At 40.0% G+C, this 18,620-nt stretch overlaps 1 protein-coding gene across 2 annotated transcripts; it reads right to left on the reverse strand.

Annotated features, from left to right (window-relative positions):
- Window positions 1-274: 274 nt before the first annotated feature.
- Window positions 275-13,581, reverse strand: LOC115132022 (probable G-protein coupled receptor 173). Of its 2 annotated transcripts, XM_029664200.2 has the most exons (3): window positions 12,412-13,581; window positions 7,122-7,187; window positions 275-4,901 (listed from the first exon to the last, which is right to left on the reverse strand). In XM_029664200.2, exon 3 carries the CDS (start codon window positions 4,660-4,662, stop codon window positions 3,499-3,501), a length of 1,164 nt encoding a protein of 387 aa, XP_029520060.1. In that variant the 5' UTR covers window positions 4,663-4,901; window positions 7,122-7,187; window positions 12,412-13,581; the 3' UTR covers window positions 275-3,498. The 2 variants fall into 2 exon arrangements, with proteins under 2 accessions (XP_029520060.1, XP_064876727.1); XM_065020655.1 differs by lacking the exon at window positions 12,412-13,581 and having other exon boundaries at window positions 7,122-7,291.
- Between the last annotated feature and the right edge of the window lie 5,039 nt (window positions 13,582-18,620).

Consider the following 18,620-nt stretch of genomic DNA (forward strand, 5'->3'; position numbering starts at 1 on the left):
GTTACCTTTTTATTTTGTCAGTTACCTGTAGCTGACAATGTTTTATAACCGGAGCCATGTCTCGACGACTGGTTGGCGAATTTGGGTGTCTTATGTTTGTATTCACAGCATAGAATAACTTTGTTACAAGCTCCTAACTTTTAGATAATGTGTTCTTATCTGCTGCACATAAGGAATGTGTTACGTTTAGTCATTGCAATCTGTCAATAATTTCAAAGGAAATTAATTTTTCATTACAAAAACCAATGACAAAAAAATCATAAATGGCCAGAGACGTGCTTAAACAGCTCAGGCAGTTTTTATTTTTTATATAATACAGAAAATATATGGAAACCACACCCTCTGACTTCCAAGATATGTAGGGGCCCAAAGACATTTACATAGGTATCCTTCAAACCTCTGCTATTTTAGATTTGATATTCAACTGCAGATTTTTTTTCGTGAGCTTTGACATTTTGTGGTTCAGCTTAAAGGGCAAAGTCAAAAGTATTTCAGTTCTGAGATTCAGGATTTGTTCCACTATTCAGAGACATACAGGACTATCCTTACGAGTCTTGTCTTTTCATAGATTTAATGTATAATAACACTGTGGTTGCACATGTCTCTGAGACAGCTTTTTCTGTCTTTACATTTCTTTTCATCCATAATGTAGTCTCTCCACATACAGTAAAATCAGTGAGTTATTAAATAAGACATTCAGATGTCAAATTGGGTTTTGGCTGGCTTTGGGCTTTTGCAAAGTCAAAACACTACAGAAGAGGCAGACATTAGAAATGTATTAGAATGTTAGTTCTATGACCAACATAACTCAGTGTATTTCAAATTTAAACCCCAAGCCAGGATCATGTATAAAAGTTATTCCTTTCACTGAGACACATTGGAACTTAATAAGAGTGCAATAATCATAGAAGCTATGTGGATAGAACCACTCGCCCCAAGACACAAGCTCAAACGGACTTCACCCTTCATATTCCCATACATGTATACAAGAACAGAATCTCCATTGAGATAGAAGGCTCTGTAGTCCAATTTAGAGGAACTGCATGTGTATAAAATGTTATGGGCTACCTCTTGAGGCTCTGCAGTTGAATGGTTTAAGAAGACACTCGCCTCAGATTTTTTGAATGAACCTCATTGGTTTTAGCACATTCAATTCTCTGTGTCAGGAACAGGCTGAGGATGAAAAAGACTGAATAAGCATTTGCAGGAGTGTCATTTCAAAATGCAACATTTCTGGCCATTCCTATTTCCCACATGTCCTTTGTTTTCATCCCTCTAGCCTCTAAACATACGCACATTCATACTTGCGTACAGAAACACTCACACACACGTGTTGTAAAAATGCGATGACCAGGAACCCCCCCCCTCAATTCCAAGTCAGTCCATTGTCCATATAATACACATTAAATAGTACGGAGGTCATAGATCATTTACAAAAGATAGTGTGCCTGAAGCAACTAAAAAAGCACTGTCAGGCATTTCTGCTTATCAAAAAATCACGCCCGGTCTCCCTCCTTACCTCCCCAACAACAACCAACCCCAAAATCCACACATATTTTTTTAATCCTTGTTTTCACAGATCAATACACAACACCAGCCTCAGCCCCCCCTCCCCCCCCCACTGACTGATAAGAAAAGAAACAACAAAAAGTCTAAAATAAATCCACAATAATCCAGGAAGGGCTTTTGTTAATTCCATTAATTGTCGATGTTGGATTAAAGTTTCCTCTGTCCTTTACACACAATTGCACACTCCTGTGTTACAATTTGGCAAGCGTTCTTTCTTTATTACCATCCTTGTTAAAGTTTTTGACTGGTGTTTTTTTTATGGTTGCGAGGGGGAGAGATGTGTCCTCCGAAAATAATTAATTACACAGTTTTGTGTTTCCCCATTAGTTGGAATAATCTCTTTATGTTTATTACTTTAACACATAGAGGCATACAGCTGTCAACTCTTTCTTGCATTGGTTATAAACAAACCTTTTTTTTTGAGAGAGAGAGCGAAGAGTAAGGCCATAATGCAGATAATAGAAATAACAATTCAGTTATCTGTAGCTTCATTGTTATTGTTAGTTTTTGTTGTTGTTATTGTTTGCAGACAACATTAGAGCATTTTGAAAACTAAAATAAATGTACATTTGTACCCACGAAGGGATAGTATCATGTTCCAGACCTCTGCTTGACATTCACTTAAGATATTACAATCTCTGTGTCCCGGCCTACACTTAGTTAGCATTCTGGTTCAAGTCTAAATCATGTTAAGAAAAAAAAAGGATTTATCATCAATTCCTCAATGTGTGCAAAAATATAAATGGGCTGAATTTTCCCCCACCTCTCTACAAAGACCTTCATGTGAAGTGATGAACTTTATCCTATCTGAAGGTCTAAACAGTCTGGTTTAGGTTTTATGAACATTTTCTATCAACTGTCTTTTTAAACAATTTCAGATTGAAGGAAAAAAATTCAAAGGTTCAGTCATCTGCAACAATACCACCTACAGCAAAAGGAATTTGGCAAGAGCATGGAGCATTTTCTGTCAATTTATCATAGATTTTTGTGTGGTCTCAAGTTCTCAGTTTGTCACTGATTGGGGCATTGGTCTGTTTAAGTTATCCTCAGAAATCATGTGATTACACATATCAGCTTAACATGCATTTCATAATTCTGTCTGCCTATTAGCACTTCACAATTATTATCTGCTCATTTCTGTTAAACGCTAATGAACACAAGATCAAACTGTTGTCGATGGCAGCCCTTTTAACATTTTCACATATCCAATAGTGTACTCATCTGAAGTGTTAGACCAAATTAGAATGTAATAGAAACCCCAAATAAACTCCAAATGAAGCCAACAGTGCCTGAATATGCTATTTGTACAAAACTCATCATTTCTCTGTTTGACTGTATTAATGATGCCTTTGATTCAAGTGGATGAAGGAAGGAAGCAGTGCTAGAACACTCTCCTATTAGTCATTCACTAGCAAATTGTCAGAGGACCATCTGATATTTGTGGTCTGAGAGAACAGACGAGGGAGTGACTGAGAAATATGACCAGGTTGTCCCCACAACCTACAGAAAAACTGTCACCCTCACTTCAATCTCTTTCACAATAGCAGGCCCAGACCTACAGAAAAACTGTCACCCTCACTTCAATCTCTTTCACAATAGCAGGCCCAGAATGATCATTATCTTGGCCTCGCCTGTTTAAAGACTGCCTACCAGTTTCATAGGTTCCACATTAAAATGAAGAATACAAACATGCATCTGAGATAGACTGTTTGAGTTGTTGGTTTAGTCTTGTATTCTGTCTGTGTGTAGAAGGAATCCCTCTTAAATTTGTTTCCTGACCAAGGCCATTTATAAAAAAGGAAAGACAATTTTTTTAAATCAAAGGCCACAACAACTAAAATGGTCCCTCATGCCATCCTAACCACTCACAGACATCCCTGCCACCGCCCCTCCACACCCTCCCCAGGTAACAACCGCCCACCGTCCCCCTCACATGACAAAGTAAGGCTCTCGGGGCAGATGAGGTTTAGTCCTACAGCAGGCTGGCAGGTGGGCCAGGAGCCCCTTCTTCAGGTCCTTGTTGAGGAAGAAGCAGACGATGGGGTTGACCCCTGCCTGGGCAAAGCTCATCCATACGGTGGTGGAGAGGTATCGGTGCGGTATGGTGCAGGCCTTGACAAACACCCGCCAGTAGCAGGCCACTATGTAGGGCGACCACAGCACCAGGAACAACAGGGTGATCACGTAGAACATCCTGCCAAGCTGCTTCTCTGCCTTGAACTCCTCCATGCCCAGCAGGCGCCGGTTCTGGTTGTGCAAGTTCTGCCGGATGCCCAGCAGGGTGGGTGGCATGGGGCCCCGGCCAAAGCCTGCGATCCAGTTGGCTGCTGCCTGGCCGGTAGCGCCGGGCCCGTGGAAGGTCCAGTTTTGGCTGATGGCTGGCACCATCTGGACAGGCTTCATCTTGCGGTGCTTGTACTCGAAGAGCAGCAGCTTCATGTAGACCACGTGCGTGGCCAAGATCAGCACGGCCAGCATCAGCATAAAGCCCAGTGTGTCGTTTGCCTTAAAGTAGCGGTGCTCGAAGATGCACTGGTCCTCCTCGCGGATGAACTTGTAGGTGCCCACATCGAAGACGGGTGGGAAGGCCATGGCCACTGACAGCGTCCACACCATGCACACCACTGCCACGCACGTCCAGAAGGTCATGCGCTTGGAGTAGAAGCGGTGGTGGGCGATGGCCATGTAACGTGTCATGCTGATGCAAAAGAGCATGAAGGCGGCATGGAAGCAGAAGAGCACGGCCATGAAGGCCACCACCTTGCAGCTGAGCACGCTGTAGGTCCAGGCCGAGCCGTTCTTAATGGACACCAGCACGAAGGGGAAGCAGACGGCCGAGCGGATGGTGTCGGCCAGGCACAGGTCCAACAGGAAGTAGTAGGGGGCCTTGTGCAGGGCCCGGTCCCTGAGGACCAGCAGAGACACCACCAGGTTGCCCACCAGGCTGATGCAGATGATCAGACCCAGTAGGACCAGTTTGATGTATGTGGACACGACCGACGATGGGCCCCCGACTGCCATTCCTCCCGTCGTGGCCACCACTGCAGCCATGGGACCGCCAAGCCCCTCGCTGCTCTCGTTGCCATTGGCCATCCCTTTGGCTCCCGTGTCAAGCCCTCTTTTCTCCTGAAATCCACCCCTCTTCCTTCTCCCTCTCTCCACCGCCACCTCCTCCTCCTCCAGCTGCCCTTTCGTTCGTCCTCGTGGTTGCCTCTTCTCTGGTGCTCACATGGAACCAGAGTGCTTCACTCTGCATTGCCCCATTTTGCACTGAGCCCCTCGTTTCCTGTAGCGCTACCCCTCGGTGCCTCTTGTTCTTACAGCGTCAGCTCCTGTAAACAGGAAGTATGAACAATAAGCATTAAGTTTGGATGGGCATCCTGGTCTGACATCACTGGGGGATAATACAGTGTAAGCATTTGCAGGGAATATACCGTATAAGGTTAAATATGAGAGCTGTGACTTCACGTGTGTGACTTGAGGCTTTTCTAATATTACAATACATTGCTTTTATGATTCCAGCATTGGCTGCAAAAAGCATCAGTTGTTTTTTTATATCAGAAAGCATTTCCAGGAAGTGGTGGTTATTATATCCAGTGATTACCTAACTGCGCTAGGCCAATATGCAGTTAGGTAAGAGTGTGAAATGTGAAAGAAATGTGGCCATCCTCCCCAACCATGTAACTATCTGTAATTACAGACAAAGTACACGGTAATAAGAACATATGTTTTTCACATAAAGATGAAAAATGTGTTAAGTCTATCCCATCTGGGTTTATCCCAAAATAAAGTTCCTGCCTGTTGTTGTTAACAACATGAATACATTGTACTAAAGCCCCTATCTTCAAACATAATACAGAATCGATTGTCATAATAGTGGAGATAGACGTTCAAGTCTGAAAACATCATCCTCAGTATTACACAAATCATTTGTCCCACGGAATCAATCAATTGTTTTTCCAATGGGCGAAACAGGGCTCACATAGGCATCTGCTGTAGCATGCTGTGGAACATCTTCTCCTTCCCCCTTAGCACCAATCAGATCAGCTGTTTTCTCTACACGCTACATGGCCTGCCAGCAACTAGTCTGTCACGGTAATTACCTCGCTTGTTGCTAGGCTACAACACCTTATATCCTTTTTCTGTGTGTGTGTGTGTGTGAGAGAGAGTGTGGGGAGGGATTCTCTGTGTGTATGAGGGTTGGTGTGTGTGAAGCAGATCGGGGAGAAAAAACAAACGGGATTTTCTTGCTGAAGCCTCATAGGTGCAATCACTTTGGGGACCACTGACGAGGCATTTCCAAAAGAGGTTTCATTGCACAGTGACACATGAGATATACAGTATGTCTGATAGCTCAGTAGTGTGCATGCGTAGGTGTGTGTGCGCGTTTGTATATGAGTGTGAGTGGAGTCAATCTGTATTGACCATGCCACCACCCTCATTTGTATTGATGAACGCTTCGAGAGTGATCGGGGAATGCACAGGTGATGATTATGGAGTATGAGCCAAAAAGAGAAGGGCTCAGGCCCATTGTTTCAGCGCAGGCATACTAATGTATTTCTGTCACAGTAATTACAGCAGCTTGTTGCTAAGCTACAGGACAACTCTGCCTTATGCTGTGTGTGCGTTTGTGTGTGTATAAGACTGTAAGAACTGTTGTGAGGAATAGTGGGGGCATTGGAAAGTTTCAGATATGATCAGCAACAAATTAGACACCCACCAACACAGTCCTTCCAGCAGTGACATACTGACACTAAACTTAAAGTGTCAGTTTCCCAGACACAGTTTAAGCCTAGTCCAGGAGTAAAAAGTGAATTAAATGGAGATTCTCGAGTTGAGCATGCTTTTAAGTCAAGGCTTAAACTTTGTCTGGGAAACCGGCCCAAAATGTCTAGAATATTGTGTAGAGAATACTGATGGTTTCATTTTTTCTGAGGCACGCATAAAAGATGAGAAGGCCAATGAAAGTAACACTGAAATAAACTGAGTTGTGTTCAGTTATTAGTGGAGAATATGAATCGGAGCAGAAAGATGTTGTATTAGCTACTCTGTATCCAAAGGTACAATAAGGTTAGAGGTCAGGTATGAATGTGTATAAATAAGCCTGCTGTATGTATTTATTATTATTATATACTCCCTGTATGTGTTTATGTAGAGTATGGTGTGTCAAGCGCATAGTTCACTGATGATACCAAAGACTAATTTCCATCCTTGGATGGATAAATAAGTTCTAGTCTATATTTTCTTGTGCTTTGTAATAACAATGGCAAATGTAGCTTGCCACGTTCAGTGTCTTTTGTCCATTTATGAAATGTGTAAAAAGCTGTTAGTGTGTTACCATCACAATAGTTTTGGCAAGATTTACTTTGACAGAATAACCAGTTAAATACTTGGTAAGTATTTTCAAATGAATATTATGGCCTGAAATTTGGCACCCATAGCTAGTTCTCACAGTATATGATAACACTTTAGAATAACCTTCTTAATAAACATGAATAATTTATACATAGAGTACAATCATTATACACATTTAGAATCATTTCTAAGCATACCTTAGTTATTACGAAGTGCTACCGCAGTTCCTCGTGTCCCAGTGTTCCTTGGTGACCCCAGTCCTCCTTCATTCAAAATAACACCCATGTTATTGAACAGCAACACCGATACAGTTGCGGTCAAATATATTGGCACCCTTGCACTTTTCTTAAATAGTTTCCTATTTCTTCTAAAATAAGTTTAAATAGAAAAACAGTGTTGTCTCCACACCTTGTTATTAGATTTTCAACATTTCAGAACCAATTGTATTTTTGTAAACCTAAGTTTACCATTTTAATTTTTAAAATACAGACAATAGCAAGGACAGAATGACTGGCACTCCGGACCTAGTACTTGGTTGCACACCCTATGGCCAAGATAACTGCAGACAAACTCTTCGTGTAGCCATCAATGAGCTTTCTGCACCTTTCTACTGGCAATTTGGCCCACTCTTTAGCAGCAAACTGCTCTACTTCAGTATTTGAGGGCTGCCCTCCACCAACTGCTGTTTTCAGATCTGGACTATTCGCTGGTCATTCCTGGGTGCTCTTTTGATGTGTGTTTGGGCTCGTTGTCCTACTGGAAGAACACAGCCTTCAATGGAGACCCCGTTTTTGGACACTGTGTTGAACATTGGACTCACCTGATAATCTGCTGATATCATGATGCCTTGCGCACATTCAAGGTCCCCAATACCAGAGACAGCAAAGCAACCTCCCTGTAGAAGAACTAGGGAATTATTTAACGAAGGTGCAAGGGTGCCAATATATTTGGCCACAACTATTAATGAATAAGAACTGAAATACCTAGCTAAATGTACATTAAACCAATTTCAATATGGCAAAAACGGGGCCTACATTCTTGTTAATTGTCTTTCATGCACAATCTCTCATATGTAAGGATCTAGTTTTAATTTCTTGCTGTGTTATAATATTTCAGATATTCTTTTAAAATGGGCTCACCAAATCAGTCATGAGAATTACACTCCATGGACTTGCGATTGTTTTGTTTGTTTCTAAACCAAAGCAATGTCACAGTTTTGTGTTGCTAGTTAATGAAAGGATACCTGAACTAGGCCTACCCCGTTCTTCAAATCAAACATCCATATACTACTTGTTTGCGTTTGTTGCGCCTTACCAACAGTAGGCCTTCTTACAGCCTATTCTAATGTTCTATCCACCAAGGTCCATGTCACATGATGTCACATCTAATAGTCCAGAGCCTTATATTTGGATTATAGATTATTTATCTCAATATAATGCTCTGGAACAGACTAATTCATTCAAACATCATAGGACATAGTCCTACAAGGATGGTGGTGCTTGAATGGGAGGCACCAATAGTGTAGGCTACTATAAAAAAAATATTCCTCTATTAATTTACCAACTATTAGACTATAACAAATGTGAGTTTCTGCTATTGACACAGACAAGTGACCCTCAACCACATACAGTTGAAGTCGGAACAGCGTGGAAAATTCCCAAAAATGTGTCATGGCTTTAGAAGCTTCTGATAAGCTAATTGACATCATTTGAGTCAATTGGAGGTGTACCTGTGGATGTATTTCAAGGCCTACCTTCAAACTCAGTGCCTCTTTGTTTGACATCATGGGAAAATCAAAAGAAATCAGCCAAGACCTCAGAAAAAAAATGTAGACCTCCACAAGTCTAGTTCATCCGTGGGAGGATTTCCAAACGCCTGAAGGTACCACGTTCATCTGTACAAACAATAGTATGCAAGTATAAACAGCATGGGACCACGCAGCCGTCATACCACTCAGGAAGGAGACGCGTTCAGTCTCCTAGAGATGAACGTATGTCGTTGCGAAAAGTGCAAATCATCCCAGAACAATAGCAAAGGACCTTGTGAAGATGCCAGAGGAAACAGGTACAAAAGTATCTATAACCACAGTGAAATGAGTCCTATATCGACATAACCTGAAAGGCCGCTCATCAATGAAGAAGCCACTGCTCCAAAACCGCCATAAAAAAGGCCAGACTACGGTTTGCAATTGCACATGGGGACAAAGATCGTACTTTCTGGAGGAATGTCCTCTGGTCTGATGAAACAAAAATATAACTGTTTGGCCATAATGACCATCATTATGTTTGGAGGAAAATGGGGGAGGCTTGCAAGCCGATTAACACCATCCCAACTGTGAAGCACGGGGGTGGCAGCATCATGTTGTGGGGGTGCTTTGCTGCAGGAGGGACTGGTGCACTTCACAAAATAGATGAGGAGGGAGGGAAATTATGTGGATATATTGAAGCAATATCTCAAGATATCAGTCAGGAAGTTAAAGCTTGGTCGCAAATGCATCTTCCAAATGGACAATGACCCCAAGCATACTTCAAAAGTTGTGGCAAAATGGCTTAAGGTCAACAAAGTCAAGGAATTGGAGTGGCCATCACATAGCCCAGACCTTAATCCAATAGAAAATTTGTGGGCAGAACTGAAAAAGCTTGTGCGAACAAGGAGGTCTACAAACCTGACTCAGTTACACCAGCTCTGTCAGGAGGAATGGGCCAAAATTCACCCAACTTATTGTGGGAAGCTTGTGGAAGGCTACCTGAAACGTTTGACCCAAGTTAAAAAACGTAAAGGCAATGCTACCAAATACTAATTGAGTGTATGTAAACTTCTGACCCACTGGGAATGTGATGAAAGAAATAAAAGCTGAAATAAATAATTCTCTCTACTATTATTTCACATTCTTAAAATAAAGTTGTGATCCTAACTGACCTAAGACAGGGAATTTTTACTAGGATTAAATGTCAGGAATTGTGAAAAACTGAGTTTAAATGTATTTAGCTAAGGTGTATGTAAACTTCCGACTTCAACTGTATATAGCTATTGTTGATCTAACTCAATATAGAGTGCCTGTTGTAATGTACATTTGTGAATGCTATTTTGAAGACATACAGTGCCTTCAGAAACTATTCACACCCCTTGACTTTTTCCTCATTTTGTTGTGTTACAGCCTGAATTTAAAATGTATTAAATTGCGATTTTGTGGCACTGGCCTACATAGAATACCCCATAATGTCAAAGTGGAATTATTTATTTAGATTTTTTGTAAAAAATGTATTACAAATGAAAAGCTGAAATATATTGAGTCAATAAGTATTCAAGCCCTTTGTTATGGCAAGCCTAAATAAGTTCAGGAGTAAAAATATGCTTAACAAGTCACATAATAAATTGCATGGACTCACACTGTGTGCAATAATAGTATTTAACATGATTTTTTGAATGACCACCTCATCTCTGTACCCCACACATACAATTATCTGTATGGTCCTTCAGTCAAGCAGTGAATTTCAAAAACAGATTTAACCACAATGACCAAGGTTTTCTAATGCCTGCAAAGAAGGGCACCTGTTGGGAAATGGCATAGACTTTTAAGCTGATTTGGATCAAAACTGTAACTATGCCACTCCAGAACATTCAATCTCGTCTTGGTAAGCAACGCCAGTGTATATTTGGCCTTGCGGTTTAGGTTATTGTCCCGCTGAAAGGTGAATTTGTTGGTTCAGTCTGCTTTCCAACAGACACCAGGAGACATATTCACCTTCCAGCAGGACAATAACCTAAAACACAAGGCCAAATATACATTGGCGTTGCTTACCAAGTGGCCTAGTTACAGTTTTGACTCAAATCAGCTTAAAAGTATATGGCAAGACTTGATCATGTCTGTTTGCTACCTTAATTACATCTACTGATGTACACAACCTACTCCACATTTCCAAAGTGGAAGAAAAATTATGGAATACTTTTCAAATGAATAAAATAAAAACGAAGATGCTTTGATTGCTGAGTCTTCACACCCCAGACTTAATATTTGGTGGAAGCACATTTGGCCGCCATTACAGCTATGAATCTTTGTAAATAAGATTATACCGACTTTGCACACAACTCTTAGGGCAACATACTGTATATCTATCGTTTTTGTCAAAAATGGCTCAAACTGTGTTGTACTACCTTTTAAGATTTCGTTGTAAAGGCAGCCAAATGTGAAGGCAGTGCAAAGGGTGTGTAGACTTCAGCGACTCTATCTATCTATCTATTGTTGGTCTATCTACTAACGTGATATATCAGGTGCCACAGTGCCTGTTGTAAATTATAGTATTTCACAAATGTAACCGTAGTGAATGCTTAAATAGAGTATGTCTATGACCATAATTACATCATGTGAAGTGTCAAATGATACCACACCCCTTTCTACAAACAGGTGAGTGGAAAAAGTGTTCAAACGATGGAAAATAGGCCTACAGTAAAACAAAGACATTGAGAAGGAAGATTACATCGTCACGTGTATGTCACTTTGATTGCTAAATGAATATACGGGATAGGGATATTTAGGCCGTATCCTAAGAGCTTCATGGGAATACCGAGAAGCGATGGCTCATGAAGGGAGGGGCCTGGAGAAATGGGAGTTGGTTGGTGATAGAGGGCTGAGCCATTGCCAAGAACTGGATAGCAACAGCAATCGAGTACCGCTGCCGTGGTCGCGGTGGGAGGAGGCGACGCGGAATTCACCAACCAAAGGTTCCGGAATCACTCTGACACTGTTCAACACCGACAGAATGCAATTATAAACAACGATTTTAGAATATGAATTAACGCATCCGGGGCTTCGGGGAAAATACTTTATTTACAATCGTGAACAATGGGTAGTGTTGTGCTTGACGCGTCATGTTTGAATTCAAAGAAATGCATAAACAATTGCGTATAGGCCTAGAGCATATCGTAGGCTGTGTCATGTGAAGTGTTCAACCAGCTCCGATCCTGTCAAAATTCACGAACAGTTGTGGATGTTTATCATAATTCATCAAAGAGGGCTGATGACGGTACCCCAACACCCCAGTTGCATCGCATTTGCAAATGGATAGATAACCTGTATCGATGCTGTCATAATGGACATTCGCCCAGTGAATAATATACAGCCACCGATGGATATCGGCCTCTTCTACCTCCCTGCCTGTGTCCATAATGCGGTTCCCTGTTATAATTTACCATTGGGCCTATACCACATAAAGGCCACTCAAATCTGCAGTGGTGTGTGTGTCTATAATAACAAGAAGATTAGAAGGGCCTACGTGTAGCCTACAGTTCGTCTGTGGCATGCGTCATGGGGCTGCCTGAATCATAACAGTATAGGCTATGTTGTAGGCACAAAAAGGGGTTTCACAAGGGTTTCAACGAATTAACCAGGTACCTGAGGGAAAAAAAACATGGCAATGTGAGGCCTAGGAGTACTTACAAAACCACAGAAACTAAAAAATGGCATAGGAAGGTAAAAGGAAATCTTACCTCATGTATTATACTTGTCCTCGAGACAAAGGCTTACGGTTTTATTCTAGGCCGTTTGGGGAGCTTGTTGCGGTCCACATTATATATATATAAGGATTCAAAATCAAGTAAAGCAACAGTAAATGGCATAGAGGGTTCAACAAAACGAGCGTCAATTCCAAATATAATCCACAATGATAAATGACTGAAAACATAAAGAATAGATTAAATAATTAATACAGGGTATTGTCACCTCCATAGAATCGGCCGGATCTTAATGCAAAAATAATGTCTCTTTTTGCAGACTTCTTAAATAAACACAGGTTTTAAAGAACAAAAAGGATCGTTTCCTCTTTTTTCGTGTGCATGTCATGTCTTCAGGTTTTCCATAAAGCTCTCCCAATGTTCAGCAATAAATTCCCATCACACTGGCAGAATAGAACAAATGAGTAAATTCGAATTGCTGACAATGTTGGCTGTTTTCAAATACTTATATCTCGGTGAATGTCATCAACTGGATCCTGTCACTGGTAAATACATCTAAATTCTGAAAATAACGGTGGTCTTATTAGGCTCCAGCACAAGACACTTTTATTGAGGGTCTACGGATCTTGCTCTGCTTGTTGGATTCTCCATCAAAACCAGAGACGCCTTTTTTCGACCATTCTAGTCTCCAGCGCAAAGAGCTCTCTTTATCTTTTCAGTGATAATACATCCTTTTGCATATCCAACTGAATGTATATGCGGACTCTCCGTTCACAGATCTTATGTGAAAATATGTAGCCTACACTGTGCCTGTAGGCGCTCTATATATTTAAACATGTACCCGCCTTGTTTGGTCTTTAATGAGATTGAAAAAAATCCTTGTTTGCGGTGATAAATCCCCAGATACCATATCTTTCACGGACATGTCAAGTCGTTCGGAATCCAGCCTCCGTCATTGTTTAAATAATGGAAACTAGGAAAATGACCAACATGATAGGGCTGTTAAAGCGATGGTGAAATGGAAACAGCGGCTCTCGTCTATGCGCTGAGCATCGGTTCTCCCTCGGCTCCCTTTGGAATCGGCGAGGCAAGATTCGGGATCTTTCGGCAGAGGATAGGCGCGTTGTGCAGCGTTCTGTAGTAAAAATGAATGTTTGTGATATACACAATCTGTCACTTAACTTCAGACTGAAGCAACAGCTGCCGTTGTAGAAAGCTAAAGGAAAAGTCAGGTCCACTGCTATTTCTGTTTGAGAACATCCTCATCGTGATTTAGTTTACATGACTATCTGTTTTGAGGTCATGTTTTTTTACTTGATGAATCATCAACCTCATTATCTGCCCGTTATCACCATCGTCATCCTCACCCTCATCCTTATCATCATAATCGTCATCATGTCTACACATACCTCCATAACATTAGAGAAGGTCAGACTGCATCATGGATGCATCAGGCCACATGGCTTCACCAGGTGATGTTGGCATTGACATAAAATGCAGTGATGTAAATCACCTCCCTTGTAAGGCTCTTGGTGCCCAATCATTTAATCCTGCTCTAAATCCCTGGTAAAACGTTGTTTTGTCTCGGCATGACACAAGACTGTGCCAAGTTCCCTCATGCCTGCCTTAACAGCTGTCCAAACCGCTGGAAGCCAAGGGAGCAGATGGCATCTCCTGACAAAGGGAAATGTTCAGGAAAGAGAGCGGGACACAGAGTAACTCTCCCCAAAATTATAACAACAATCCATTGGAGGTTTTGCTTTGTTCTGTGGGAAATATCGGAACTAATATAAAACTGTAGAGTATTAGCTTGTTCATCCAAGGTCAATATCAAAGTAAATGGTGAATATATTAAATAACAATGGACTTCTAGGAACTGGACTTTCCTGTCATTGTCCTCTTCTTGCCATTGTGTGTATGGCAAGTGAGGCATAATGTGCACCCCCAACCGGGAAGCCTGATCATAGGTTTGATCTTGGCTGGGAGGCAGAGTGAACTACAGCCTGTCCCTTCTGGTCATGATTCCTAGACAGCTGTTTCTATCTGGCTCAAAGGACCATAAAAAAAGATCTGAATATCATATGGATTAGTCCCAGTCTCGGATGTGTATGGACCTGTGAGTCTGCAATAAACAGTGGTTATTACCCCCCATTGTTTTATATGTTACGATACTAATATTAAGCTATATAGTAGTAATCATACCAAAACTATGGATGACAGATTCTGTAGATTTTTACACTACTTTGTTAATAAGATTTGGTAAATCTGTAATTTGGGTGAACTTTCTCTTTAACAGAGATGGTCCAGCTCTCTCAATAGCCTTGTGCTCACAGGTTTGTGGTGCCATCTGTTGGTATAACTACAACAGTGTTATCTGAATAAAGCCCACATGAAGAAAGGTGTGTGAAACTGATGGGTAAATTCTCTAGAATGTGGGCCAGGCATGTTTATATTCAATGACAATATAAAAATGAAAATATAAAAAGATGTTGTGTAATGTTTACCATTGGGTAGTTGACTGATCAAGATTGTTTTACAATAATGGTATTATATGACCTCAAGATTATTATACTGGAACTAAAAAGTCTCAAATCCATCTGCATTACTCAATGTCAGGTCTGTACAGGCTGAACCACATATGAGTATTACCAAGAAAAGTATAATTAGCTAACTTTAACATGAACTAACTGAAATTTGATGAGAGTTATACAACTAGGCTGTTCTGAAATAAGTTTTAGGACAAAACGAAACAACATTTGGTCAATCTGCATTCTCAGTCAAAGCCTTGAATTTAAAAAAAAAAATCATTACCAATAGATGTAATTAATTGGTGGTATTTTCATTCATAAAGCATCAGTAGATTTTTACAACACATTATTATTTTCTTTATTTTGTGATATCAACAGATATATATCAGTACTTTTCTATGTATTTTGTTGCTTTAGTTTCAACATGTAACCAGGGACTGCAGATAAACTATTGGTTTTCAACTAATAGATTTGTGATGATGAATGAACATACACTCTCCTCCATATGTATTTGGACTGTGAAGCTAAGGGTTTTAATTTGGCTTTATACTCCGTTTGAGAAAATGTTTCATGAGGCAACAGTACAGATTGTTTTATTTGAGGGTAGTTTTTTTTTTATAAATAACAGTTTTACCGTTTAGAAAGGACATCACTTTATGTGTCTTGTCTCCCCATGTGAAGAAGAAGTCATAAGTATTTGCAAAAATGTACTTATACTGTATTAAATTAGTTAAACGTTTAGTATTTGGTCCCATATTCCTTGCACACAATGATTACATCAAGCTTGTGACTCATCAAACTCTTTGGATGCATTTGCAGTTTTTTGTTTTTGTTTTTTTGGGGTTATATTTTGCCCAAACATTTGCCCTAACGCACTTGCCTTTCGTGAACTAACACTCGCACTTGACTTTTTTCTACAAGCACTGGCTTTGCTGATACAGTGCCTTCAGAAAGTATTCATACCCAATGACTTATTCCACATTTTCTTGTGTTACAGCCTGAATTCAAATGGAAAATACACTTGAAAATCTATGGCAAGACCTGAACATGTTTGTCTAGCAATGATAAACAACCAATTTGACAGAGAAATCTATGTTTTTCTCACCCATCTACACATAATACTCCATAATGACAAAGTGAAAACATGTTTTTAGAAATGTTTGCAAGCATATTAAAAATGAAATACAGAAATATCTAATTTACATGAGTAATGACTTCCCTGAGTCAATACTTTGTAGAAACACTTTTGGCAAGAATTACAGCTGTGAGTCTTTCTGGGTAAGTCTCTAAGAGCTTTCCACACCAGGATTGTGCAACATTTGCCCATTATTCTTTTCAAAATTCTTCAAGCTGTCAAATTAGTTTTCAACTCGGCCACATTCTTGGTAAGCAATTCCAGTGTAGATTTGGCCTTGTGTTTTAGGTTATTGTCCTCTTGAAAGGGGAATTCATCTCCCAGTGCCTGGTGGAAAGCAGACTGAACCAGGTTTTGCTTGAGGATTTTACCTGTGCTTAGCTCAATTCCATTTCATTTTTATCCTGAAAAACTCCCCAGTCCTTGCTGATGACAAGCATACCCATAACATGATGCAGCCACCATCATGCTTGGAAATATGAAGAGTGGTACTCAGTGATGTGTTGTGTTGGATTCTCCCCAAACATAATGCTTTGTATTCAGGGCATAAAGTTAATTTCATTGCCACATTTCTTGCAGTTTTACTTTAGCGCTTTATTGCAAACAGGATGCATGTTTTGGAATATTATTCTGTACATGCTTCCTTCTTTTCACTCTGTCATTTAGGTTAGTTTTACAATGCTGATCCATCCTCATTATTCTCCTGTCACAGCCATTAAACTCTGTAACTCTTTTCAAGTCAACATTGGCCTCATGGGGAATTCCCTGAGCGGTGTCCTTCCTCTCCGGCAATTGAGTTAGGAAGGACACCTGTATCTTTGTAGTGACTGATTGTATTGATGCACCATCCAAAGAGTAATTAATAACTTCACCATGCTCAAAAGGATCTTCAATGTCTGCGTTTTATATTTTTACCCATCTACCAATAGGTGCCCTTTATTTGTGAGGCATTGTAAATAAATCCCTGGTCTTTGTGATTGAATCTGTGTTGGAAATTCACTGCTCAACTGAGGGACCTTACAGAATATTTGTATGTGTGGGGTACAGAGATGAGGTAGTCATTCAAATAATGTTAAACACTATTATTGCACACAGAGTGAGTCCATGCAACCTATTATGTGAATTTTAAGCACATTTTTACTCCTGAATTTATTTATGCTTGTTATATCAAAGTGGTTGAATAATTATTGACTCAAGACATTTCAGCTTTTCATTTTGAATGAATTTATAATATAATTCCACTTTGACATTATGGGGTATTGTGTGTAGGCCGGTGACAACAAAATCTCAATTTAACCAATTTCAAATTCAGGCTGTAACACATCAAAATATGTCAAGGGGTGTGAATACTTTTTAAAGGCGATGTAACTACTTTATTGACAAAACATGTACTTACTTTATCTTAGCTAGGTGAGACAACCACATCTATCTTAAGATGAATGAGTTGCTCTGAGTAAGTGCGTCTGATATATTACTAAAATGTTTAAACATTTTTGAATGTAAATGCAATAGTAAGTGAATGGTGAATGATGACTGGAGTCATTTTCTTTCTAAGCGAGTAGATAAGATGTTTCTGACCACTTCTAAATGAATCCTGATAATGCCATGATTTTTAAAAAAATCATGAATGAATCTAGAATAATGATGAGTGAGAAAGTTACAGAGGCTACTACAAAATCTCTCACCCATATCAATAATAGAGGAGGTAATTTGGGGGGGGGTATGATCTTTGTGCCTCTGTAACCTTCTCACGCATCATTGTTCACGATCCATTCATGATTATCCATAATCATGGTAGCATCCACATAAATGTAGTGTTTAGAAACATCCTCTTTTCTCACAATAAAGGTGACTCCAAAATGGCAAAGTGACTCTACAAACTCAGTTCCTACTGGGCAAAACATCATCCAAAACACAACCAAAACATACTGCAAATACATCCAACAAGTTTGTGGAGTCACAAGTCCTCGTGTTCAAGGAATATCAGACCAAATACTAAACTGACCAAATACTAAATACTAAACTGAGTAGTTTAATACTCTGTAAGTGAATTTGGCCAAAAAATTATGATTTTAAAAAACACATCATGACATTAATTGAGAAAAGTTATGAAAAACAACCCTGACAAAGGTTTTTGTGAAAGCCTGTGTACAGTTGTTATCTAATAAGGGGAATGTTTGTTAAGATTAAAAAGGAAATTGAGATGCTCAAGCAGACCGCTTCCTTGCAACGTTCTGTGGTGTATTTTAGATAGATGACCTTTGAGAACCTGAAAAATAACTCTTCAGAACAAAGTGTTTTACACCTGCTTAGAATGTCATACTTTACCTCGCGCGGGCTTCCCCGTTGCGTAATGGACTATTTTTTCATTGGTTATGTTAATGTTTCCTCTGAAAAATGCCTCGTTAACCATTTTTGGTGGTGATGCTGGTAGTAAAGATAATGATGATTATTATCTTTATTACAAAATAAAATAAGTACAGCGGACACAACAACAGAAAAACAAAATAATTTCTCACAAGAAATACACCTTTTGATGTCATTATCACAATTGTAATGTTGATAGTTTCATATACTGCTCA

This window comes from Oncorhynchus nerka, linkage group LG7 (assembly GCF_034236695.1).
Source record: "Oncorhynchus nerka isolate Pitt River linkage group LG7, Oner_Uvic_2.0, whole genome shotgun sequence".
NCBI classification, from domain to species: domain Eukaryota; kingdom Metazoa; phylum Chordata; class Actinopteri; order Salmoniformes; family Salmonidae; genus Oncorhynchus; species Oncorhynchus nerka.

What these genes read in the sequence shown, in the direction of transcription:
- LOC115132022 (XM_029664200.2), bottom strand. Translation starts at nt 4,662, where the DNA reads ATGGCCAATGGCAACGAGAGCAGCGAGGGGCTTGGCGGTCCCATGGCT.